Source organism: Polistes fuscatus, unplaced genomic scaffold (assembly GCF_010416935.1).
Source record: "Polistes fuscatus isolate 324 unplaced genomic scaffold, CU_Pfus_HIC Scaffold5, whole genome shotgun sequence".
Taxonomy (NCBI): Eukaryota; Metazoa; Arthropoda; class Insecta; order Hymenoptera; family Vespidae; genus Polistes; species Polistes fuscatus.
In genome coordinates, this window is record NW_025113129.1 from 3,993,651 (window position 1) to 4,020,233 (window position 26,583).

General features: G+C 35.0%; 2 protein-coding genes and 1 non-coding gene across 4 annotated transcripts; 1 reads left to right on the plus strand and 2 right to left on the minus strand.

Annotated features, from left to right (window-relative positions):
- Positions 1-165: 165 nt before the first annotated feature.
- Positions 166-18,733, minus strand: LOC122521854 (protein crumbs). Of its 2 annotated transcripts, XM_043642559.1 has the most exons (19): positions 18,236-18,733; positions 11,041-11,411; positions 10,620-10,800; positions 9,771-9,938; positions 8,763-9,090; positions 8,018-8,478; positions 7,517-7,698; positions 7,242-7,395; positions 6,640-7,104; positions 5,817-6,552; positions 5,322-5,724; positions 4,495-4,950; positions 3,648-4,400; positions 2,725-3,550; positions 2,132-2,498; positions 1,564-1,882; positions 1,024-1,341; positions 849-944; positions 166-753 (listed from the first exon to the last, which is right to left on the minus strand). In XM_043642559.1, the coding sequence occupies exons 1-19, from the start codon at positions 18,258-18,260 to the stop codon at positions 526-528; spliced, it is 6,837 nt and encodes a 2,278-aa protein (XP_043498494.1). In that variant the 5' UTR covers positions 18,261-18,733; the 3' UTR covers positions 166-525. The 2 variants fall into 2 exon arrangements, with proteins under 2 accessions (XP_043498494.1, XP_043498496.1); XM_043642561.1 differs by lacking the exons at positions 7,242-7,395; positions 7,517-7,698.
- A 641-nt stretch (positions 18,734-19,374) lies between these two features.
- On the minus strand, positions 19,375-19,446 carry Trnah-gug. Its single transcript has one exon. It is a non-coding gene; the product is annotated as a tRNA-His (tRNA).
- A 468-nt stretch (positions 19,447-19,914) lies between these two features.
- LOC122522057 (probable serine/threonine-protein kinase MARK-B) lies at positions 19,915-25,150 on the plus strand. The gene is given in 6 exon segments (XM_043642851.1): positions 19,915-20,890; positions 21,127-22,146; positions 22,223-22,400; positions 22,489-22,782; positions 22,844-23,086; positions 23,474-25,150. Coding segments are annotated over 5 exon segments (3,411 nt in total). The 5' UTR covers positions 19,915-20,890; position 21,127.
- The last annotated feature ends 1,433 nt before the right edge of the window (positions 25,151-26,583 follow it).

Genomic DNA, 26,583 nt, shown 5'->3' on the forward strand with positions numbered 1-26,583 from the left:
TTGTTGTACTTGTATCGTCGTGAGTTCTATCTTCTTGTTAAAAAATCTAATTTCAGTAATATATTTATAACAACACACTGCATAAACTAAATTAATATGTAAGTTGTAAAATACTGCACACCTTTAAATATCGCGCCTTTCTCTTCCTATTTCTTCTTTGTCTCATTTTTGTATGTTTTTCTTGCTTTCGTATTCTTTTGTACTTTTCTTATAACTTCAATGAGAAGTGACTTTGTATTTTTGTATTCTGTTTGTTTCTTTTCTCTTTTCTCTTTTTTTACGTTTAACAGCTTATGAAGGATTTCAACATGTTTATACCACTATAGCATGATATTAATTACCAATGAAATAATTAAGCAGCATAGACTAGAAAACGCAATGAAACGTTTGATGATATGCCACTTGAAGATTCGCGTTATCATCCAATTCCTTTAGTAAATGTAATAATAACGACTTACGCACTCGATAGACTAGGTTGCGTACAATGCTGATTACTTATTATTATCATCGAATCATATAAGCTCTTCAAATCAGTCTTTCCTCCGGTGGAGGTTTCATTACGTTGTCCATTTCTACTCGCGGATTGCTAAATTCCTGAGCACTCGGACTGTACGTACCGCGGGTGGCACGTTTCTTCCTGGCCATCATAAATAAGGCTATAAGCGAGCCCGCCGCAATTAGAAATAAACAACCAACGATGGGTCCTACGATGATAGCAATATTGAATGCTTGACTCCCGAGAGGATGTCCAGACTGAAAAATTGAAAAAGTAATACAAGAACAAATTGAAATAATCAAAGTTATTTTATGAACAATTAATTATAGATAGTTGTAATCATTTTTCTGACCTCTGTACAATTTTGTCCAGTATACTCTAGAGTACACAAACATCGATATTCACCATCATTTGCGCACCGACACGTGCCTCCATTTTTGCAGTGATGCTATTAACAAAACAAGTATACGAAATCGGATCTATTATGTTGAAATATTTATGAAAAAGGAGCACGATTGAATACTTACTTCTTTACAAGGGTCATCCATTCTACAATTATATCCACAATATCCAGGATTACAAATACATTGATAAGTACCAAGTAAGTTTTCACACTTTCCGTAACCACAGTCAGTCAATGGATCTTGACATTCATTTACGTCTAAAGAACAATCTAGTCCCGTATAACCGGTGCCTGAGCAATCGCATGTAAACTCATTCACCTCGTCGTAACATTTACCATCATTTTTACACGGCACGTTACCATCCGCGTCTGGTGCACAATCGTCTATATTAATTTCACAATAAAGTCCCGTATAACCAAGGGGACATATACATCGAGGAGTCTAGAAAAAATAAAAAAGAAAAAAAAAGAAAATCAAACAAAATCATTAAAACGTCACAAGATTTCTCAATTATGCGTCATGCCTGATAGAACTATGTTCATAATCTGATAAGAAATCGATAATCTGTCTGTGGTTGAAATAAATTCGATAAATTTTACCGAACTCAAAAGATATTAGAGCTTTTATTATAAGATAGCATTAACATAGATAAATCAATAATACCTGATTTAACAAATCACACGTGCCACCATTTTGACATTCCTGGACTTGGCAATAAGGCAGATCGCATTGGGTGCCCTCAAAACCAGACATGCAAGTACATGTGAAATTATCGCCTGTTTTTGAATTTACGATATCTGTACAAGTTGAACCATTTTTGCAAGGTTCGCTTTGACACGTGATCAGTCGAAAATGTTCGCAATGTTTGCCAACAAATTGATCGGGACATTCGCAACGAAAAGATCCAGGTTCGTTAACGCAAACGCCGTTATGCTGGCACGGACTGTGATCCGAGATACATTCGTTAATATCGTTGTCACATCTAAAACAGAAACGATAAGATCTAGATAAGTTAAAAGAGACATACGAGAATCATTATCAGTAATCTTTATCAGAAACTATTATATTATGACATTTTGTTTGCAGTATAATCAATCATGATTCGTGATGAAATGAGAAAAAAACACGCGAAACATTTCGTTATTTGGAGGTAAATGTAAAAACAAAAAAATCACAGATATTTCATACTTGGTATAAATTAGTTAGCCTATATATGTGTAGGTTTACTTACAACCGACCCTGCCAGCCACTGTTACAAATACAGCTATAATTAGCAATCTCATCGACGCAAGTTGCATTGTTTTGGCATTTATTGTCGATACATTCGTCGATATTGGTAGAACAATCATCTTCTGCATAGCCTGCTAGACATTCGCATACATAGCTATTTGCTTTGTCACGACAATGACCGTCATTCATACAATCGATACGATCGAAACATAATTGGCAACCGATATTGTTACTCAAATTATGATTTTTTAGAGATAAGTATTCAAAAGGTGTAAAGTTAGCGTTTTGGTATACCTCTTCGTTAGTAAAGTAATGCAATAACATGCTACCGATTCTCACTTCGCCCAGGCAACCTTTAAATGCTTCTCCTATAAGGATATATAAGTTAATTATATGAAACATTAGTTTATTTTTTGCAGTGGCATTGTTTTTAAAGTTAATAGTGATTATAAACTTAATTGGAATATTATTGACATCGCCTATAACTCCTATTATCATAAATAAAATGAAGTTTTGAATGAAAAATAATGGAATTCCTGGATACTTTTTCTTGTACAATAATTGAAATCAAAAGAAATAATTGTAGGCAAATACCTGATATCATTTGATGAGGTGGCGTAGCAGTAGTAAGAACGTAATCAACAGTATTTTGTTTAATAGCTTCCCTGTTCGTAACTTGATTATTATTTTTCAGAGTAAAGTAAGCATTACGAGTATAAAAAGTATTCCCTAATCCACCTAAAGTTACTGTACCGTTGAACAACAATTTATACCATAGTGCAAAGCTAAAATTAGGGCTAACTTGCGGTGCGTTTTCGTCGTTGCTGTTTTCATAAGTGCACTCCATGGAATTGTTATTTAGTCGTAGTATTATGGACGTCCAATTTCCATCGGGTTCATTTTTACCAAAACTCAAGATACCATGATTCTGATCATCTAGTCGCCAGGAAACAGTGATATTGTCTTTATAAACGGACACCGTAAAGTGTTGATCACCTAGGTGAGATGCCATGTGCATCAAAGTGCCACCAGTATTCGATCGATATGTTATTCGAATAGTATCGATAGTAGTGTCGGACTCGTTTCTTTCTTCCATTTCCATTCGACCGTAAACGTAAGTGAATAAAGTGGCGTTGCCATCGAATGTAGCATTAGCGATACACTCATACCCGTCGTCGAGATTCTGACACTTGGAACCTGCTGGACAATCTTGCAGTTGACAGAATTCCATTTCTTGGCAAGTTTTGCCGGTATAACCGCGGGGACACTGACACCAGAAATCGTTCCAGGTAACGTGGCAAGTACCACTGTGGTTACAGGGATTGCTAATACACACGTTGTCGGATAAAACTCCTTCAAGCACTTTGTCATGGTCGAAGGTAACGTTGCCGAATTGCGTTGGCGTAGGTATATCTTTTGCCTTTGTATAGAAGTGAATAATTGATTTATAAATGAAATGATATTTCTAGAGAAGATACCTTTAAATAATGAATTATTAAGAAATAATATAATAATACCTTTAAAGGGAAGAATTCCACAACCATGATCTCGTTGCCATTAGATATTTGTACATCCTGTATGATTCCTTTGAAATTAATTTGCGGCACTTGTTGAATTTCCATTTGACGACTGTCGACTTGTCTTATATATCTGGATGCTTGTGGTAAACCTCCCAAATAAAGGACAGTAACGTTTAATTGTCCCGAAGCGCTAATGGTCTTGCGAAAGTATTCGGTGCCGTTGATCTTAACTTGGACCAACGTCACGTTCCTGATAACTTGGATCAGATGGTTGTTTCCGTCGTTTAATTTAACACCACCTACCGTATAGGCCTCGGTACCATTAAATTGGATTCTTACGAGTAATTCTCCTCCTTCCAATTGTGCCGCAATATAAGTCTTGTCTTGAGACTTGGAATCCATTTGAGGAGCCGGTTCAGATCCTAAATAGAATATGTCACCCATATCTTGTCTCGTCCGTATAAACATCGAAATATCAACGATCGATCTAACAGCTTTCCTTGCCATATCGGAAACTTTAACTGTGACGTAACCATTAGTGATGTTCTCAAAACCAAATGTGGCAGCTGTCATATTGTACTGGCACGTGTGACCTAAATACGGTCGCTCGCACTTGCAAGAGAAATCCCGCCAACCGTCTGTACAATGACCCCCGTTTTTACACGGATTTGGTTCGCATTGTTCTTCACGTGGACACCCCGGCTCGATACCTTCCATGTACACTGTCTTAGACGTTGTTCCCGAATAGACCTAAAAGTACAACAGGATATCTCTATTATAGGTAAGTTTGCCACAAATAAAACATTGATTTTAAGCAATTAAGCTTTTCATTTGAATTAATCACCCATTCTCCATTAATAACGACGTCCTCGGTACAGCCTATAAAAAAAGCCGGACCATGTGTAAGTCCTCGAAGAGAGTAAATAGTACCACCAACGTATGTCATTGGGAAAGAAGTGTGATTTGAGTTAGATCCTTCGTTCAGACTAATTGGATATATCGTTTGTTCTTCGTTGGCCGATAAAACCAAATGCGTTGTATTGATAGCTACGAAAACTTTTTGCCACGATGAATTGTTTAATCCACTACCGATGAAAACGCCTTCCCATTTATTCAACAGGCTCGAATGTAAATTGAGTTTTCCATTAACGAGTTCAAGAATGTAAAATGTTAAACCTTTGCCAATAGCCAACAAACCATTCGGTAGCGTTGTTCGAAAACGAAATTGAATGTCGTATCCTTCCTCGCGAGTAGTGTTGACCAGAACATACGAACTACCGTTCAACGACATGGTAGTCACCTGGAAAATAATGACATACTTGTAAGCCACATGTCTATTTTTCAATACACAAGATTTATTCATTTAAATAAAGATCAGCACCTTACGTACCTTTCTCTTTTTCGAAAACATTGTGCAACAAGTATGAATAACTTATATTAATAGGGTGCTGCTAACGTTATCGCAAATGATCTACCTTTTACATGTACGAACAAAATAAAAAATCTATGATGCGCGTGTGCGTGCGTGCGTGCGTGCGCATTAAATATGATCGACGAAATAAAAAGATCGAATAAAATAGATTTGAACTATGCGAACGCGAACGCGTAGGCCGAATTTTGTCAATTATTCTCTCCGTACATGTAACTGATTCTCGCGTAAGCCTTACTTACATAATTACATATTTCACCGTGGAAACCATTTGGACAGGTACAGTTGAATCTGTGTATCTTTTCGTCGACGAGATATGGCCAACAAGTACCGTTATTTTGACAGGCATTACCCATGCAGCCCGTTAATTCAACGGAACAATTTTTTCCGCCATATTCCGGTTCGCAAGTGCAAAAATAATCAGCTCTACCATCAGTACAGACACCGTGGACGCAAGGAGTGTATCTTTTGCATTCGTCGATATCATGCTGACAGTGATCACCTTCGAAACCTTCGTCACATTCGCATGTAAATCCACCGATGCGATCGATGCAGCTACCAGCTAGGCAAGGATTACTCTCGCATTCGTTTATGTTTACTTCGCAATTTTTACCAATTACTCCTTGCACGCATAAACATTCGTATCTAAACAAAGAAAATAATCAGTTAATTTGAGTTTATTTAAGTTAATTTGGGTTTATATAAATATAATATAATTAAGAAGGAATACTACCAACCCACTGGCATTAGCATAACTGAAGTCTTGTGTGAATATAGAAGGTAAATTGAACGCCTCGCTTTTGTACAGTTCTTTATTGGATCTTTCGAGGCAAGTACCGTTAAATTGACAGGGTGAACTTTCGCATTCATTTATATCTATTTCACAGTTTTTCCCGGTGTAACCAGGATAACATTGGCATTTGTAATTCTTAATATCGTCGATGCAAATGGCATCGTTGACACAAGGAGCGGATAGACAATCGTCTATGTTTATTTCACATCTGGATCCTTCAAAACCAGTGTCAGTACAATCACACGTATAATCATTGACACCGTCCATGCATCTGCCGTAATTGAAACACGGCAGTGGTTCGCAATCGTCGATATTGATTTCACAATTAATTCCACGAAAACCAGGTGCACAATTACAAGTGTAAGCTGCTACTTCATCTATACACGTTGCACCGTTCAAGCAAGGATCACTTTCGCACTCGTTCACATCTATGTCGCATATCTTCCCGGAGTAACCAGGTGGACACTTACATTCGAACGTATTGATTCGATCGATGCAGGTTGCATTATTTAAGCAAGGCCCCCCCAGACATTCGTCAATATCAATGTCACAGTAATCACCGGAGAAGCCGGGTATGCAGAAACATTTGTAACTTCCTTCGGTATTCCAGCATATACCGTTGTTACACAAAGAGTTACCTTTAATCTCACATTCATTGATATCTTGATCGCAGAATGAACCTGAAATTAACAGTAAATCTAACATTTCATTTTAAAACTTAAACATTCAAAAACTTTGACAATTTAATTGGACACAAAGGTAAGTACCTTGAAAACCAGGGTGACATTTGCATTCGAATCCGTCGTCTCCTAGATCGATGCAAGTTCCATTGTTACACGGGTTTCTAGCACAGTGATAAACGATAAGAGTGCAATTTGGATCTCTGTATCCTTCGCGGCATTTGCATTCATGACTGTCGATACCGTCGACGCATACCTTGTCATCTGGACATATCACGTCTACGCAATCATCTACGTTTATGTCACAGACTTTACCTTCGAATCCTCTCGGGCATTCGCAAACGAATTCTCGTCTTGATCTTGGTATTAATGTACAACTTCCATTATTTTGACAAGGATTTAAGGAACAAGCATCGAATTCTTCTTCACAATGTTGGCCCATGAAATCTTTCGTACAATTACACGTGTATTCGTTTACTCGGTCGATGCACGTGCCGCCATTTTGACAGGGTTGCGAAAGACATTCGTCCACGTTGATCGTGCAATTCTTTCCTATTTGTAATATTACATTTTAATATATATCTATGTATATATATGTATTATACATTTGACATATACATTATATTACGAATTATTCCAAAGGAGAAAAGGTGAGAACAAAAACGGAAGAAAAAAAGAACAGATTGTACCAGTGTAACCAGGCAAACATTGGCAGTAATAATTGTTGGGTTGATCGATGCATATACCACCATTTCGGCAAGGATCGCTAGAGCATTCGTCCATGTCAATCGAACACTCTGGTCCTGTCCATCCTGGTTCACAGGTGCAATAATACCCTCCCAGCTGTTTTCACGATAAAACGAGTAATACAATATAAAGCAAAGAAAGCTTACATGTGATATGTACATAGGAGTGGTCAGTATCGCACATTAACATAAGCAAAATGTCAATAAATCACACTCACATAATCGTGGCAAGCAGAAGCCTGTTTGCAAGGTAGATTACGACAGGTAATCTGTTCTTTGCATTGAGTTCCTGTCCAAAATCGTGGACACTGGCACATGATGCCATAAACTGTTTCAATGCATGTACCACCATTATGACATATTGTACACCAATCCGAAACTGATGTTGAACATGTAGCACCTGACAAATCGACACGTACCACGAGGTAAGGAAAAAACACACTAGACGATTTACACCCAGATTGTATTTTATGCAAGAAGAAGAGAGAATAAAGGACGAAACCAAGTAAAGAAACATAAAACAAGTTAATAAAACTTGTACATAGATAAGTATTTGCCAATATTTCTGAATAGATTGCAAAAAAAGAACATTTTAAAAGCAAACATCCGGACGAACAAGCAATTGGTGGTAAGAATATGATTTGCGATGAAAAATAAATGAAATGTCGAATCGATGCATAAGCGAGAGAAATAAGAATTATCGTTCGTCGACTAATTACCTTTCCATTCGGGCGTACAAGTGCAGTTGTATCCATCCTTAGTACTGATACATGTGCCACCATTAACGCAAGGATTACTAGCGCAATAGTTGATAGTACAATTTGGTGGAATACCCATATAACCAGGATTGCAAACGCACTGTTCTCCGTGGGAATCCCTGACGCAGATACTGTTCGATGGACACGGATCAATTTCACAAGTACTCCTTGAATCACAATGACGACCAGTGTAACCGGCTGGACAGACGCAGTGATAGGAGCCAACGTCGTCGACGCATTCACCTCCGTTCGCGCATGGATTTGTCAGACACTCGTTCAAGTTTAGCTCACAATTCTGGCCCTCGAAGCCGCCTGGACAGTGACACATATAGCCACCGTAATTATCGTAACATACGCCGTTGTTAAGACATGGTTTTGCGAGGCATTCGTCGATGTCTATCTGGCAATTTGATCCTTCATATCTGTGAACAGACACAATTTGAGAATACGATTTCATATATTTTATATATTTTACATATTTTACATATTATCTGGCTACAGTTGAGCCCTATCATACGAAAACGTTCACATGCTTCTATTTCTTGTTTTCTTTTTTATTTTATTTTGATTTTCTTTTGGGCGATAACGCAGGGTTGCTTGCGCCAGGGTACAGTTACTCGACAATTATTATTTATTAAAAAGAGATGCCGAGGTAATCCATAATGTGATCGTTTTCTTATAAACTGTAAAGGTACTAAAAAGGTACCCCGTTCTATCGCATATGCAGGTGTAGTTATTGATCCCATCTATACAACGTCCACCGTGTTTGCAAGGATAAGACGAACACTCGTTGATGTTAGTCTCACAATTTTTTCCTGCCCATCCTGGTAAACATTCGCATTTGTATTCGTTGTCCGCGAGCGCTAAACAAACACCGTTATTTTTGCAAGGACTTTCTTCGCAAAGTCGGACACCTAATTGCGACTCGCAGGATGCACCTGTGTATCCGGGCTGACAGTTGCATGCGAAGTCACCCTTTTTATCTTCGATACAGATTCCACCGTTCCGGCACGGATTACCCAAGCATGGCGGACCTACAGAATGGCGGACATACAAAAATATTTGTTCAATCAATTTCAAAGAATAATGAGAATGTTATTAGAAACATTGGCTTGCCCGAAAAGTTCGTGCCAATTTACACAAATGTACGAAATTATTTATATAGATTGTTATTTATTATAAAATCATTTGTGTGCTTAAATCGGATTTTCGAATTTTCCTGGCAATTGTATACAAAATATTATAGTTCTTAGATAGAATCTGAATTATCAACGATTACATTTAACTGAGCTAATATATAATTTGGATTAATTTGATAAATAACAAAATCTCATCTTACGTTTTTTACGTTCTTATATAAAGCCTACTACTATGGTATGTAACATATAATACTTGGAAATATTGTAATAGCGAAATCGCTATATACTACGCATGCATATTTACGAGCTATTCAATAAAGTTGTTTAGAAAAATCAATTTTATAAACAATTTTATAAACAATTTCTATCATACATTAGTACGAGGTAAATAGGACATGCGTGCTTTAACACGTAGGTGTCATGCTACTTGATAAAAAATATGAAATGTAATGAACTGTAACATGTTTATAGGCCAAGAATGCAATTCCTCACGGTTTCTATTGCTTTTTTTTTTATCCATTCTGTTTCTGTTAGTGTGGACAAATTCTTATAGCATATTTATTATTGTGATCTACCATTATCGATTTGACAGTTGTTGCCGGAATATCGTGCGTAACAGTGACACTCGTAACGGTCCTGTCGTGATACGCATTTACCATGCATCATGCATGGTTCGTTGCGGCAAACGTCCATGGTGGAAGCTGTAGCTGATGCTATGCCACTTCCAAGGCCATTTGGACCACCTGAAAGTTGTAAAAAAGAAAATCTACGATAGGGCCTACACGATGCACTACATACGAAAACGTTGTGGAAAAATCTTGTGAAATAAGAAAGGATAAAAACAAAAGTGCATCAATTCAATTCCTACGTTTTACTAATTTTAACTATACTTATAAGTCGAACAATATCTTTTGAATCTAGCAGAAAATCTATTTTTAACCGATTTGCATCGGAGCTCTAAATATGCTGATAAGCGAACGACGTATTTCTAGCGGAATATTCCGCTCTTGGATAAATATTAATCGTAGGAATTCTATAATACTGTGATCATCTATTTTTACGATATCCAACACAATGTTAAACACTGACATACTAACCAGTTCTTACATAATACAGATTGGAAACGGCTAAGCATTCATACAAACAAGTAGATGGAAATTGTGTATCGATGACGTACCGATGACGTACCGATGACGTACTATTTTCGTTTCATCATCCTTTTACTTACATATTAACCCTTAGCATTCGAGATGTTACTCTCGGTCAACGGAATAAAACAGGTCAATGCAATGCCGCTATAAAAGGCCCCGAGTGTAAAGGGGTAACAAAGGGGTAAACTCTCTTTCAAAGCATATTACTTACGTAAATAATTTGTAAGTTTGACAAGGCAGTTTCTAAAACGTACGATATAATGCTCTACTCACATCCTTTACTGTCCGATGGACATGGTCCGAATAAAGCTCCATTATTGATAGATTCGTTAAAAAGTATACCAGGACCTTGGAGTATACATCCTCGAAAATTTTCACCAACGATCAGTGAGTTGTTAACATTGTAATCGGGTAAAGTTAAAATTGCAGAGTTGTATGTAGCATTAGCGATAACCTATAAACAAAATGGTTACTTTTTTCAAAAAGAATCGTGAATATGTATTGCGAATAGTAAAATGCACGAGTCACGGATAAACGTTGCGTTTGTAATAATATATGAGAAAAATGAGGTTTATATGTTAAACGCGTTAATAACGCGTTAATAACGCGTTAAACAATTTTCAACAAAAACTTACCCTTACATGTATCTTATATGTTTTTATAATAATGAATATAATGCCTGTTATATATTAACCTGTGTGTGCCCAGCTGTACTCAAAGTAAGATTTCCAAGTCTGAAGAAAAGATTGACATTATGCCAGGCGTTGTTCAGTAATCTGGCGTTAAGCCTTGCTTCGTAAACCTGTTGATTTACGATGGCAACGAAGAGGAGTCCATCGTGGGTGACCTCGAGACTTATGGAGTCGTCTTTGTACCTTTGAACAAAGAGTCTCCCACCTTCGCAAGTTCGAAAACTCAAGCCGCTATGCCTGTGCACGGAGACGAAGGAATTTAATTTGAGAAAAGATGAACCATTAAAGTATGCCTCTCTCGGATGATCTTCGGCATCCTTTCGACGAACGTCCTGTGGTGCTTCGTGTGTGATCACCAATAGGCTGGTCAATACTACAACAAAACGTATTATCTAATGTTATCCAAATCTTGAAAAACCACTAATTGGAGCACACAAATGGCCATCTTGTTATGCAAATATTCATGCAACAAGAAGGTATAGCGAGAAGCGTGGAGAGGGAAAAGCCAAGTACCCCATTTGGGTTTGACGTAACGGGTCTTCCTCTGCCATGACCAATAGACGCACACTAACGTATATGATCAAAGATCGTTGTCTTCCAAGTACGACGAGCCTTTCGATATACCGCATAGAGAACGTTTGAGTCACGCCATAGAGATAAATGATAACAAAATGGAAACCGAAAGAAACTTCCTATAGTCTAAACCGGTTATAATGCATTTTTTGTTGAAATAAATTCCTATTGCGAGTTTTCTCGCAACAATATTATTGAATTTATATGGAAAAGTAATATAAACAGTGAACAAAATTAGGTGATTATCAAATTTTACAATAATTTAATTAACCTTTATCTTAGATTTAAATGACTGTAACCATTAGTAGGCTTCGTTACGACACGTCGTTGCAAACGACATTTCTTACGGACCGCAAGAATTTGAAAACGAATCGCGGTTCGTGCACTACTAGTTTCAACCATTGCTTTACGTCGCTACTGGATTTGAATAAAATATCGAATATGAATGAGTCGCCACGACAAACCCTAACTTGGATTAATTTAGGTTCATTGGTGTTAGGGTTGCGTCAGGTGTTAGCCCCCCTAAAGTTAACGATCCGCTTTTCTGCTCACACTATAATTAGTTTATTATCATAATATTTGAACAATCTTCTTTACAAAATCTTAGAGCTTTAGGATAAAAAAAAGAAAATGTATATATATTTATGAAAATATATCTATTTGTTATAAAAGAGAGATAGAAGATGTATAGAAGATATGAGTCATCGGGTCCGAAGGCACACATCGAAAACGACGTTCCGTAATCATGATTCATAACGTGTGAGCGTTTGAGTTTCCGTATCCTTTTCGCATGAGCGCACGCGATACGTTCAAGGATGGTCATGGGAGGAACGACATCACCTGTCTAGCATACAAAACACTTACTGCTGGAAACAATAAGACTTTGTATAACTATGTGCAATAGGTAAGCAGTATGCACATGTATGGTCCGAACAACGTATGTAGCGTTTCTGCATATAAAATATATATATATATTATTAATAAAATACAAAGATCAAGTCAAATCAAGTCAAAGTCAAACAACGTGGGCACGGTTAGTAAAATGGATGGGTAACCAAAGGAAGTAGTAGGCAAGAGAGAGAGAGTGAGAGAGAGAGAGAGAGAGGGAGAGAGAGGGAGAGTACAATTATATACACTATAGTATATGGGTGTCCGAAAAAGTCAGGACCAAAGTTATGCCACGCGTTAATCGATCGGATCAAGAAATGTCGACAAATGCTTGACATGACTCGAAGATATGACTCGAGCACCTAGAAGCATCGAACTCTCCGTTCGAATGAAGCTCGACCCGTAGAGAAATTGTGTCGCATATTACGGCAAATGAACAAAAATATAAAGTGTTGATACAATGAAAAAAATTCAAGTAAATTCTGCTCCATACTTTCATTTTTTTAATTTTGAAACGTAAGCAAAACTGGCTCATGTGCCGACGCCCTTGTGCCAATATTCGGGATTTATTTATGCCGATATATTCGTTGTTATAGAATCGTGTTCGTACGAGAACGAGCTTCTATATACATACATACTATACAGATGGGATTACGAAAATTTGTGCATTCGTGACAACTTGGTAAACAATGCTTGCTAAATGTTCTCTGCTGAAATGTTACTACTGAAATAAAAGGAAAAAAATATACTCACAAATCGATAAAGTCTATCGTAAAGCAATTTACTAGCATAAGTTAAGCTTAATTGTTATTTTTGAAATTTCGAGGTAGAAGACTTGTTTGAATCTTACCTTCCGGGATACGCCCCCATTTAGATGGAAGAAAATTTCTATGAGAATGTAAAATACCGGTTCTTTGATCGGTTTATGAATCAGTGAATGGATCTTCCATTCATTTCGACAGTGGTTCTCACGGGTTTTCAATGCTTCAACGTTCTTAATCAATAAAGGTGGTGAAATTGGAGGAATTGATAGGGTTACTTTTTTTATTCTTTATTTTAATCACTCTTTTCGTTAGGCTTTTTATCAGCTACCGAGTAATAGAATAATAATATATTGGTAGTAAGAGCGTGTCTGAGTGCAGCATCACTCAATTCCTCTATGTCTCGCTTCTACGCTAACAAGATTAATTTCACCCGCGTTAATTTCACAAGGTAATCGTATAGTCGACTTGCGTAATGAGATGAACGGTGAAAGCGCAACAACGGTAAGAGTAATACGTCAAATAGTTGTTAGAAATGTCATGCGAACAAAAAAAATCAAAGTTATTTCAGTATTATCATATTTACGAACGTATTATTTCATAATTAGGTAGACTCAAGGAACGAGCTGTTCAGGTAGGATAAGCCGTTATACGCTACCATAATCGATAATAACGGAGGAGAAATGACTAGTGAGCGAGGGTGATTTGCCGTTTCATTGATCGTCACTAAATTCTAACATTAGGAAAGAACCATTTTTGTTGATCGTATATGATATCGATTATTCATTATATCGAAAAGATATAATAGGAATAGCGAATAGCGAATAGCGAATAGCGAAGCTACGGAAAGCTTTGCACGCCTTTTTTATGGCTTCTTCTCCCTACGTTCTTTGTTATCTCTAGCTAAAATATCTTTCAAGCAGTAATTCAACGAGAGAATTTTCTTTATTCGTTATTTTTTCTTCCCAAATTTCTACTAATTTCTAATAATTAAAGGAAGAGGACTAGTAGGAAACAATACGAATATATCATTGAAGAATATTACAATAATGAAATAATCAAATTGTAAGTAATTATATTATATTATATATGATAAATATTGAAATATACATGAAAATATACTTTTCACAAGGTTGTTTTGCTATCACACTACTTATAAATAAATTCATCATTTTTTGGGATAAACCGTGTATTTAGTTTCATGCAGACATAATTAAGGTATTTATTATTGATCCACCTAATAGCTGGTTGGAATTATATTCCATTTCGAATTATATTTCGTTTAATCTATAGAAATTTTGTAGTGCCACTTTCGAGGAAGATAAGAAGAGACTAGAGATCTTTCTCACGATCAGGTCAAAAGCGATTCGAGAAGGAGGAAGGCGGATAAACGTAAAGAAAAAAAGAAAGAAAGAGAGAGAGAGAGAGAGAGAGAGAGAGAAAGACCGATTGTTTTTCATTGTAAGAGTGGTACGTATACTATACGAGACGAAAGCACTCGAGTGCTTGATGCAGATCTGGCAAGTGTCAATAGCAAGGTCTACACTAGTACTCTTCATTCAATGATTTTCACCGCTTTACTTTCCACTTTCCCATGAGAACAAAAAAAAAGATATGGACAAAAGAAAAAACATAGAAACGAGATTAAATAATATAATATTTTTCAAATAATAATCGAGCCTTTTAACAAGAACCGTGTTTTAACAAGCTTTCCGTTCAAATTCTTAACTTTTCAAATAAAAAAATACAACTCTCAAAGAAAAGGAACATTTCTTGGTAATCATTGACTCCGACATAGAACACATGTCTACAATGAATGACCTTGTTGTCACGCATCCTGTGATGGGGTGTTCATGTTTCCATGAATTTCTTCTCCAAAGAAAGATTAAACGGAAAACGTTTCGCTGTATCAATTGGAACAACTCATTATTTAATATGAAGATGTAGAATAATGGTGGGCCCATAATCGGTATGATAGAAATATGATAGGATAGAAAATCTACAATTCGTCCTTTCGCGCAAAACAAACCTCTACCCGGTATAACATTATGTACGGAAATACAGGAATAAAAGTTAATTGTCCAGGATGTAAATCGTGGATAATATATAATAGTTTTTCTTTTTTCCCTATTAAATTGGCAAAAAAGAAAAAAGCGCAGTAATTTTATGAAGTCATTTGTAGATGCAAATACGCGAGCGAACATTAAAGAACTTCTTCTTGGATGGTCGAAAAATTCAGTAGCTTCCTTTTTCGCTGATCGAGAGAAACAAAAGGCGGTTAGGAGTCGTTAGGAGAAAAATGGAAAAGGAATAAGACTCGTTGATTAACTAGCTCTTACTTTCTCTCTCTCCCTCCTTCTTCGTCATCAGGAGAGTACATATCCATATGCATTTTTATCTACGTGTATTTACGTTTTTTTATTAGTGTTCGTTCTCTGTGCGAGCCTTTGTGCGAGCCTCTGTGTGAGCACGCTGCGTGACGCGGCCTTTCGGCTTTGCCTAAACACAGCAACATGGCTTCTACCTGTATCCTCAAGAAATTTAACCAAATAGTCCTCGAAAATTTAACGAAAAAAGTCTACAATCGACTTACCATCGAATTCTATGCTCGCAATTTCAGAAATTCCGAAAATTTCGGAAGTTCCGACAGAATTTTCATTCATTTTATTTCGAATTGTAAGACAAGTTTACACGATTGCTATATTAATATAGCATTTTTATTATTGTATTATATGAGACATTTTTATTTTATTTGGTATTTCCTTTCGAAATACCAAAATACCTTTGTGAGTTTCTCAATTACTTCGTTAAAGAATGCGGTTAAGGTAAAAAAGAAGTTATCTAACGAGTCTAAGATAAAATCAATTGAACGTTCATTGCAAATTTCCAGGAAGAGGTAACACTAATTATCATCGATATTAGTCCTATTTAATCGCGAGGTATCTCGGTTTCGATGAATATTATCATGATAATATTGACCAATATGACATTTGAAATATGTATCTCTATGTCTAAGAAGAATAAATGACTGAAAGGATTGTAATAATCCTTGTTGTCAAGGATTCTTCGGTTCGGTGAAGATAATTCATTCTCGCGCAATTACCTAGGCGGGCGAAATAAGTAATACTCTCTCGGTTGCATATTGTACGTTATTGAGTTACGTATGTAGTACTATTACATACAGTACTATATGGAAGTTTTCCTATAATATAATACGAAAGTTTACGAACACTCTCTGTTTACGGGAATTCAAGAATTAATCAATTAAAGAACGGATTTTACGCTTGAATCAGCAAATATGCGGAAAATCGTCTCGAGTTGCTGGTTCGCCCGGTTGAAATTGGAGAATAATTTGGACTCGTGAAAATTTCTTAAAAAGCCAACTAAAGAGCTCATAAAGTATGAAAGTACAAAGCATGACGACGACGACGATGACGACGACGACGATGACGACGACGAGGTTCATCCAAGGAAAGACGACGCTGTTACAAGATTTACAACAATCGATATCTACCGAGTTCGACGGACTGTGAACGCAGCCTATCGCGTGATCGAAAGAAACTTTCCAGTTTCCTGCCTGTAAATATGTCGAACGTACATACGCGTATGTAATACCTACACCACGTACAGCACAATAACTTCAAATAGTACAAATAATCTATCTCTACTTTCAAATTGTTCAAATCGTTATTATAAGAAACGAATCAATAAACGACAAATTTGAGCTACATTTCAAGAGATCGACGAGCACTTGCCTTAAACAATATTTCAACGACGTTTCATAATGAAAACTTATTATCCGATATTCTTTATATTTCGATACATATTATATTTTGTACATTATTGTTACAAGTAATGTGATATATTATATATCTATATATTATTTTAATTGTTATTCGTTATATTTCATAATATCCAATAGTGTCTATTACTTAGCCCACTATCATAATTGCCCTCACAAATGAATCATCATCTATCAATGTAGAAATCGTACGTTATTCATCAAATATATTTTCTTTTCCAAACTTTCCGTCACATTTAAACGATCGATAATTCGCTAGAAGAAGCTTTACAATTAAGTCACCGAGGAGATTTCAATGAAAGATCGTCCAAACGATTCTACGCTGTCCAAGCAAGTTTTCTCAGTTACTTTCCAAGATGGTATTTATTTGATTGCATCATTTTTTAGCTCATAATAATTGCAAAAATATACATAATGAAATAATTCCAAAGAAGAATTTCATTCAATGACGCGAATATCATTTATGTCAATAAATTTGACATAAAACAGTTTTTCGTATTGAAAACGTTAAGATAGGGCGGAACATCGAGCGTATGTGATAAGTTATGCATATATGTATAATGCATTGATTATTAGCATATGTAGAGTATGCATTAAACCGATCGATGTGAATAACGAAGGAAATTTCATTCGAATAACAATTAAATATCAAACAAAATCTTGTACGATTTTTTTTTTCGTATATAAAAGGACAATAAGAAACAACAAGAAACAATAAAAAACAATAAAAACCAATAAATCGCTATAGATCGAGTTCGTTGACCGTACATATCGGTTAAAAACGAAATACCTTAGGTGAATTGTGATCAAATCAATCGGATCGAGAAAAAATCCTTCGCACGCATGCACGCACGCCAGGAATACGTCAAAATTTTACGCGCGTCGTATTCGAACGCAAGAAAAGGAAGGTTCGACAAAATGGTGAGAGTGAAGGCATGGAAAGAGTGCAAAGGGGAGGGGGGAAAGGTGCACGGTACGATGTGTAATATCTACCTGGACGAAAGCATTCACAGGAAAGACGTTCCTATTGAATAAGGAAAAAAAGAAAAGAAAAGAAAAGAATAGAATAGGCAGAAAAGGAAAAGGACTATTCACACAGTAGGTAGAAAGGATCTGACAATTTAGAAATACCTGTTACTATTCAATATAGTTTAGAAGCATTTTCTACCTCACCTGCCACGACGTATCGTGCCTGCATTTTCTTCTTCCGCCGACGCCGCCGCCACCTTTCGTCCCTGTTGTCTCTGTCGTCGTCGTCGTCGTCGTCGTCGTCGTTCTTACGCAGGTAACACGCGATCGAAAAATTATTCGGTTCAGTTTTCAACCGCGTAACATATCGTTTTTTATATTAGTATCACGAGAAATATTACTTTGCTATAATTGTATTTTTTTTTAATTATACGCTTTTTCTAAAGAAGATCGCAAACACTGATTATTCACGCATAGATAAAGCAAGTAGTTCCCCTCCTGTTGTCGTCGTCATATAGGTATATATTCCTCACAGCTGCTTTATTCTTCGTTGCTTCCTTCTTTTTCAAGCAAAACTACGAACCAAAAGTAACAGTCACGCGTTGCAATATCCACAAACCAGCAAAGTATACGCGTCAAAGGAGACTGCGGCACTCTTCCGGAGAACGTCGCCGGTTTACCTTCCCGCGACGAATACGATCCACCCCCGCTCCTGCCTTCGACCCCTCTTCACTTACCTATCCCCCCCTACTCCAACCAACTTACGGCCCCGCTCTACAACTTTACCGTACACCTCAGTGGTTCTCAAAATCTTTCGAAAGAATCATTTTCAATTGAAATTTGTCGATTATCGATGATAACGCATCTCGATGATTTTTTCAATTTTCTCACTCTTCCTTTTTGTTTCTTTTCATTTCTTTTCGTTTGTCTTACTCCGATTATTTTGGAAATCTTCTTTTGCAAAGAAAAAAAATTTAAAAAAAAGAGAAAGAATATTTTAACAACACAAAAGAGAGGCTTCATTATTCATATCAGCACCAATGCCTCATATACATAACGTGCGATTTTTTCGAATGGATCTAAACGTATATGCAGTTCGATGTCCTATTCAATAGAATATGCGTTAACATATATATAACGGTATTAATAAAGCCTAAAATATTTGTCACAGAGAAAAGTTACCTCTATCCTAATCCTATCGTATACATTCCACAAATAAATATTGACAATTTTAAATAACCCGAGAGAAAAGTTTTAAGTTCAAAATATACATTTTTAATGTGATAAGAAATATAGGTATCTTCTGTAATTATTTTTATTTTTATTTGTAAAAAAAATCCCTTTGCCGTGACCAGGATTCGAACCTGGGTTACTACGGCCACAACGTAGGGTCCTAACCACTAGACGATCACGGCTATTCAAGGAATTGAGAACCTCGAACAAATTTTTAATCTTATACATTTATATAAATTATAATAAAAATTAATAGAGTTTATCGTTTTTTTAACAAAAAAACGCAAACGATGCGTTTATTCTAAGTTATCCCAAAAAGACTGTTTTAAAAAACAACAAGTAAATAAAGTGAAATACGTAATGTCGATAATTTTGACAGAAACACGTGGGTCATTGAGTGACGTAGACTCGTGCTGCCATCTAGCGGTAGAAAGAATAAACACTTATACGTCATTCGGCTCTTATGATAAATCTATATATAAAATTGAAGATACATGTGCCCTATTATTATTTTTATTTTTTCGATGGAAAAAATGTGTTAATATGCGTTATTAAATCGTGAGATTAAACATATAATAATAATGACAATTCACTAATGAAATGTTAAGATTAATATAACGTGAGCATGCTTCTACCTTTTCTTCTACTTTCGTGTCTCGGCGCGGTTTATCTTGCATTTCCGTTTCCTCCCCTCTTCGGATTCCCATCCTTTTAAAAAGTCCACCACTACCAATGGTCGTTGCAAACCCTCCCTCCCTCGTGTCTATCATTCTCTCTCTTATTATTCTCTCGTACTCGCCGCCCTTTTCCTTCCTCTTTAACAAAAGCCTTTATTTATAGACTTTGGCAAATTTATCTTCCTATTATATACGTGGATGTAGATTGAAAAAGAAATCGGTAGTAATTGTGTCTCGTGCATAGGAAATGTAAAAAAAAAAAATCAAGACTAGTGGTGTGAAAAAATAAAAAGAAAGAAAAAAGAAAGGAGAAAAAAATAGGAGTAAACGCTTTGGAAAGAAATTCTATCGCATTTTTGTCTGCCATTCGCGTGACGGTAGCGTGAAAATGTCAGACTACTGGTGATTCATTCCCTCATTAACTCGTCTTTCATTCGTTTCTCTGAGACGTTCTGTTTGACGAGTAGGTGAGTGTTTTCGCGCTTTTTTTTTAATCCTACATTATGGTTTCTACTTATCGAAATAGTTATTTACGTGAATATATCGCTAATTAGTATTCGTCTTCGATAGGTATATTTATTTTGGGTATATATATTAAGGGTATATCGCGTTTTGAAGGTTAAGTAACGTTCGAAATTGTACGTTGATTCGTCACCGATGGAATCTCTTTAATTTTAAGTACCTTAATAATTATTTTTATTTATTTTCTTCATTTACCCTTCGCTGATAATAATAATGTAGAATCGTTAATGGAACGTTTAATGAATGCTGTGATATTTCTCCAATTATGAGATATGTCTTCTTTATGTTTAACGCATGTTCGTTATGTATTACATTAATTGAAAAATTAAAACGTATCTTTGGAAAGTGATACATAGAAATGGCGAGTGCTTCTGTGGAATTGTCAATCTAATTTATTTCTATAGGGTCATATACAATTTTTCTTAAGGTATGAATATTATGTTAGAGAATAACTTTCTTTAGTGTTAAATCAATCAATTGAATAGAATTTAATAGCGAATAGTAGTTATATATTTTTTATGTTTCTTTGGCTAGAATATACCTTGTTTTAAGTAACTATAAAGTATATGCTTAAAGCAACAAATAAAAGTTTGCGCCTATCATTGAATTTAATATTTTTTTATTGCGTGCTATTTATCGATATGATATTTTTCTTTCATTTAGGATGATGGAGGAAGTATTGAATCGCGGCAGTACGCCATCCAAAGAAACTTCTTTTCCAGATAGTAACGATTTAAATTCTACGCCTACATCTAATTCGGATGAAAGAATATCAGATGGCAATGTACGGCAGTCTCTGAATGCCAGGACTCCATCTACTAAAAAGGCTAAAAGAGTTAGATTCTTTAGAAATGGTGATAAGTTTTATACCGGTGTTGTTATGGCAGTAACGCATGAAAGATATCGTAGCTTTGATAGTTTAGCTTCTGACTTAACAAGAGCTTTAGTATCAAGTGTGACATTACCTAATGGAGTTCGAGCCATTCATACCATGGATGGAAGAAAGATACAAAATATTTCCGAATTAGAAGATGGTAAATGCTATGTAGTTTCTGGACAAGGGGAAATCTTTAAAAAGGTCGAATATTCATCGTCAAAAGTAAAAAGAGGAAGCTCCCTTTCTGGTTTACCTCAAACTGCAGCTGCTACTGGTAGACAAATAAGTGCTATTCCTTTGTGTGTAAAAGCAAGAATAGTAACGTTGATAAGACATGGTACTAAACCAAGAAAGGTAGTACGTCTTTTATTGAATAAGAGAAATGCACCAAGTTTGGAACATGTAATGGAAGCTATTACGGAAGTGGTAAAGCTTGATTCTGGAGCTGTAAGAAAAGTATATACTTCATCAGGTCAGCAAGTTACTTCTTTGGAACAATTTTTTGAAAATGACGATATCTTTTTGGCATATGGAACGGAAAAATCAAATCAAGAAGATTTTGAATTAGATTTTGAAGAATCCAAATGCGTCCAAAGTTTCCGTAGATGTCCATGGATTTCAAATAGACAAAATGGTCCAATGCCAAGAATGCCACGAAAATCTGGAAAAAAGGTTCTTACTACCCCTCAAGTCAGAACACCAAGTCCATCTTCATTAATTTTACCTCAACCATTACGTTTACATTATGCCGTGGGACATGTAATCGGAGATGGAAATTTTGCTGTAGTAAGACATTGCATTCATAAGTAAGTGATATTTTTCTAATAATTTTATTTACCATTGACTATTATTTTCCATAAATAATTTCTTATATTTTTATAGAGCTACAGGAGCAGAATATGCTATGAAAATAGTCGATAAGTATAAGTGCCTAGGAAGGGAAACAATGTTAGCGAGTGAAGTTGCAATTTTGCGCCAGGTATGTCATCCAAACATAATTAGTCTGGTCGCAGAACAAGAAACAATGGATCAATTGTTTTTGGTCATGGAACTTGTCAAGGTAAAATGAATTATTTAAAGAGCATAAAATTATGTTCAGATGCATGTTCCTAATAAAGTTTTTATATTAAAATAAATTGTATTTATAGGGTGGTGATTTATTTGATGCAATAGCTGCTGCAACCAAATTTTCAGAAGCCGAAGCTAGTGTGATGATAGGACATTTAACATCTGCTTTAGCATATCTACACTCTCATCATATTGTACATCGTGATATTAAGCCTGAAAATCTTTTAGTTGAAATGGAGGGTAGTCATGTACGGTGTTTAAAATTAGGAGATTTTGGACTTGCACAAATAGTGAGAGAAAATCTTTACACTGTGTGCGGAACGCCGACATATGTAGCGCCTGAGATACTTGCAGAAACTGGATATGGGTTAAAAGTACATAATATTTGTTATATTACTCTTTAAGAAATGAAATAATGTCGATGATTTATTGCAGATCGATGTCTGGGCAGCTGGAGTGATTTTATACATTTTACTATGCGGTTTCCCACCATTTGTTTCCCCAGAAAATGAACAAGAAGAATTATTTGAACGTATTTTAAGTGGTCAATATGAGTTCACCTCACCTTACTGGGATACAATCTCAGATTCTGCTAAACAATTGATCACAAATATGCTTCAAGCACAACCAGAACTAAGGTTCAGTGCAGAAGATGTACTTGATCATCCATGGCTAGCGGTAAATATCATTTCTAATAATTTCCTAGTAGAAGATTTTTAAGTAAACACCTGCATGGCTTACCTTTGTTTATATGATAATGTGGTTTTTAATCATAATAGCCTCCTTGTTAATTGAGCATTATTTTTCACATTGCTTTTATACATTACGTTTATTTATTTTTCCTTGTCGGAATCGCGTTACTGTCAAAGAAATATTGTATCGTTCAACACTGTAAAAATATTGTTTTCATTTAGATTGCTTCGAGTATTAAATATTATTCGCATACCACGCACAGCTATATTCAATTGATGAATAATATGGTATTAGACATGCTTCAGTAGTAGTTTGCTGTATCTGTAGCCAGTGCTTTTTTTTCTCTTTTGTCCTGCCTCTGTATATCAGCAGAGCTTTCTAGGAGGCAAGCAGACCTCAACAACATCTACCGACTCGACGGAGCAATACGGGGATCAGCAGTGTAAGCCGATAAGGCTAGCCACATTTGAGTTTGACTATAAGAAGCAAAGAAAGCACGATGATTCTCAAGAAAAAGCGAATAATATTGATAATATTGATAATAGTGAAAGGCCTAATCAGTATAATATACCATCATCCTTGGATGATAATTTCATATTTTATATGAATCGTTATCAACTGAGAGCTTTGGATAGCAGAGATGAAATAGATTTGGTTGGTGAAAACTATGGCGAAAATGGACCTATGTCTCTTAGTGCTGATTGTTTGCAAGATATTCATGCTCTTGATCAATCTGTGCACAATCTTATAAATACTCTTAATAAAAATGAACATCTTGAAGATCCTTTAAGATTATCACACAGTAGAACTTCTTCAATGAGCAGTATTCCTAAGAATATAAATTTATCTTTACACAAAGATAATTCCACATCATTAATATGCGATTATCATAATAGTTCTTCCTTTCGCATTGATACACCTCTTAATAAAAGTGTTCCCTTAGCGAGGATAACTAAGTTAAATAAAAGAAATGGAAACTCCTTGAGTGATATAAATTTTAAAGAAGATACACAAAGCGTTCAAATTTTTCAGTTAAGTAAGAAAACAGAGAGCAAACGACAAAATAAAAAAAATACACGATTTTATAAAAACTGCAATCTATTATCTAATACCAAGTTAATGTACAAAAGTGATGATCTCAAGAATTGTAATGCAGTATCGTCTTCAACTGACAGTTTTACTGGTAGTTCCAGTAATGATATAGAAACATCTGATAGTTTTGTTAATATTCAATTCGCTCAATCAGCATATAATCGAAAATCAAGTTCAATTCAAAGTATGGAGTCTACGGATAGCTTCGAAAACATAAGAATCTCTCCTAATCAAGATATAAAATGCAACAATGCGAACGATCCAAATCAAAATAATTGTAAAGAAGTTGAAAACGTTAACGATGAAATATTGAAAAAAAAGATTAATCTAAGAAATAATACATCTAAACTACCTAAAGCGCGAAACTACTTTCATGCAGATGACAAGATTAATTCTTTCAATAATATGACGAAAGGACAAGATGCAGTAAGACATTCAAAAAATGGTTTATCATATTATGGTGATGATAACCATTCGAGGATAAAAACCTGTACCAAAAGTTCGGTGAAAATGAAAAGATTTAGTTATATTCCTCAATATTCTACAAAGAAACCCGTTGAGTGCGTCGATATTAGCAATTCATCTAATTATACAAGTAGAAAGGATGGACGAAAATTTCGTTCCACAGATGAATTGAGAAATGAAAAACAAAAACAAGTTAAACCAAAACGATTTAGTCTTTATTATACGCCGCAACCTTCGAGGAAAACATACGAGACAGAACCTAAAGAAATTAAGAATATGTATAAGAATTCTAGTATGGATAATAATGAACGCTACAATAATGTTAAATTAGTTGATGGTAACAAAAAAAAAGATGATACATCCAAATACGACGAACAGAAAAATTTAAGAAATCGGAGATCTGTTATAGATGCATCGACTGTTGCTAGCAGAGGTAAAATAAATAAATAAGACATTGATATTATATGTATAACATTAAATGTTATGGGATAACAAGTCAGACAAAATCTGTGGAAATGTATAGATTGAAAAATGTATTATTAAGATGGGTTCGGTGCCCAGAAAAAGTCCAAAGGTGTAATGATTAAGTAAATATAGTACTACTAACGGTGAAACGGTATTAGAAAGTGACATTATATTTGTTTTCGGCTTTGAAATAAGTAACTGTGATTAGAACAGATGGGACACAAATAATACAAACGAGACATGCCAAATGCATTTAAATAGAGTATTTTCTATTTGATAGGTGTATGTAGTTTGAGTAATATATAAGCAAAATGGTAGAGACTTAAACTTTCCAAGAAAATAAGTGCGTAGGTAATTGAAGTTATATATTGCATAATCAGACAATGTAATCTTGACTGAAATCAACTGTTTTTATCCTACGACGTTAGTAGGAAAAAGGTCAAAAATTATGAAGCATGTTCCCCTTCTAGGATATATTTATATAAATGATTATTAGTAACAGAATTTGTCTATATGGAATCGCCAATCAATATAACATACTACGTTCACTTTTAAAGCCAAAATAGAAAATGTATTATAGACGAGATTGAAAATAGCCAACAACTAAATACATGAGTATGCATTAATAAATTTTCTGTTTGCAATTAGTAATACATTCACAATTCTTAAAGACAAAAAGTCTTTTTTTCTTTAATAGGTTTATGTTCCTGCGACTCAACGCTAGAACGAGTTTGACAATCGAAATGGCTAGAAAACATTTAATAAACTGCAAGAAAATATTCTTGTATTTCTTTGTCTTGTTATTTTTATTTTTTTTTATTTGTAGAAATTGCGTATCGATACGTATCAATATTATTCAGTGCAAATTGTTTGTTGTATTGGTAAAAAGATAAATAAATAAATAAATACAAAAAAAAAAAAGAAACATTAGACGAATGCTATCATCGCGTTTTTGTAATATCAATTAATAATTGGCGACAATTATTTGAAATCTCTTACATTATTTGATTTTTTTTTTTCCTGACAAATTATTTAACAGTTGTTTTAAAAAATCATTAAAATTATAGTTATTTAAAGAATTTGTGTCATTTTTGCCATGCCAAAAATGTATTGGAGGAAATAATATTGTATCGTAATAATTGGTTTATATATAATGTTGCGAGGAAATTCATATGGAAACTCGATCTTTATCATATGAGCTTGAATAATATACAAATGTATTATACAAAATTAATAATTGCAAGTTGTTGAATATGTGTTCATTTAATTGATTAGCTTTGATACATATTGATACGCAATTTTGTTATTTTAATTCTTCTTTTAAGCAAGATTCTTATATCATTAAGATATTTATATAAAAGAAATTATCAATATTTATTCAGACTATTTTTGATTTAGTTAGAAATTGTTGGTTACATTAGTAAAAGAGTAGATGTTATACATTGAATATGTGGGGATTT

Bases quoted from the DNA above. Each gene is read 5' to 3' on its own strand.
- LOC122521854 (XM_043642559.1), bottom strand. From the start codon at position 18,260: ATGCAGGCACGATACGTCGTGGCAG. The intron at 10,801-11,040 runs GTTAATATATAA...TTTTGTTTATAG, and splicing joins GTACAGCTGGGCACACACAG to GTTATCGCTAATGCTACATA. The intron at 3,551-3,647 runs GTATTATTATAT...TTCTATACAAAG, and splicing joins TGGAATTCTTCCCTTTAAAG to GCAAAAGATATACCTACGCC.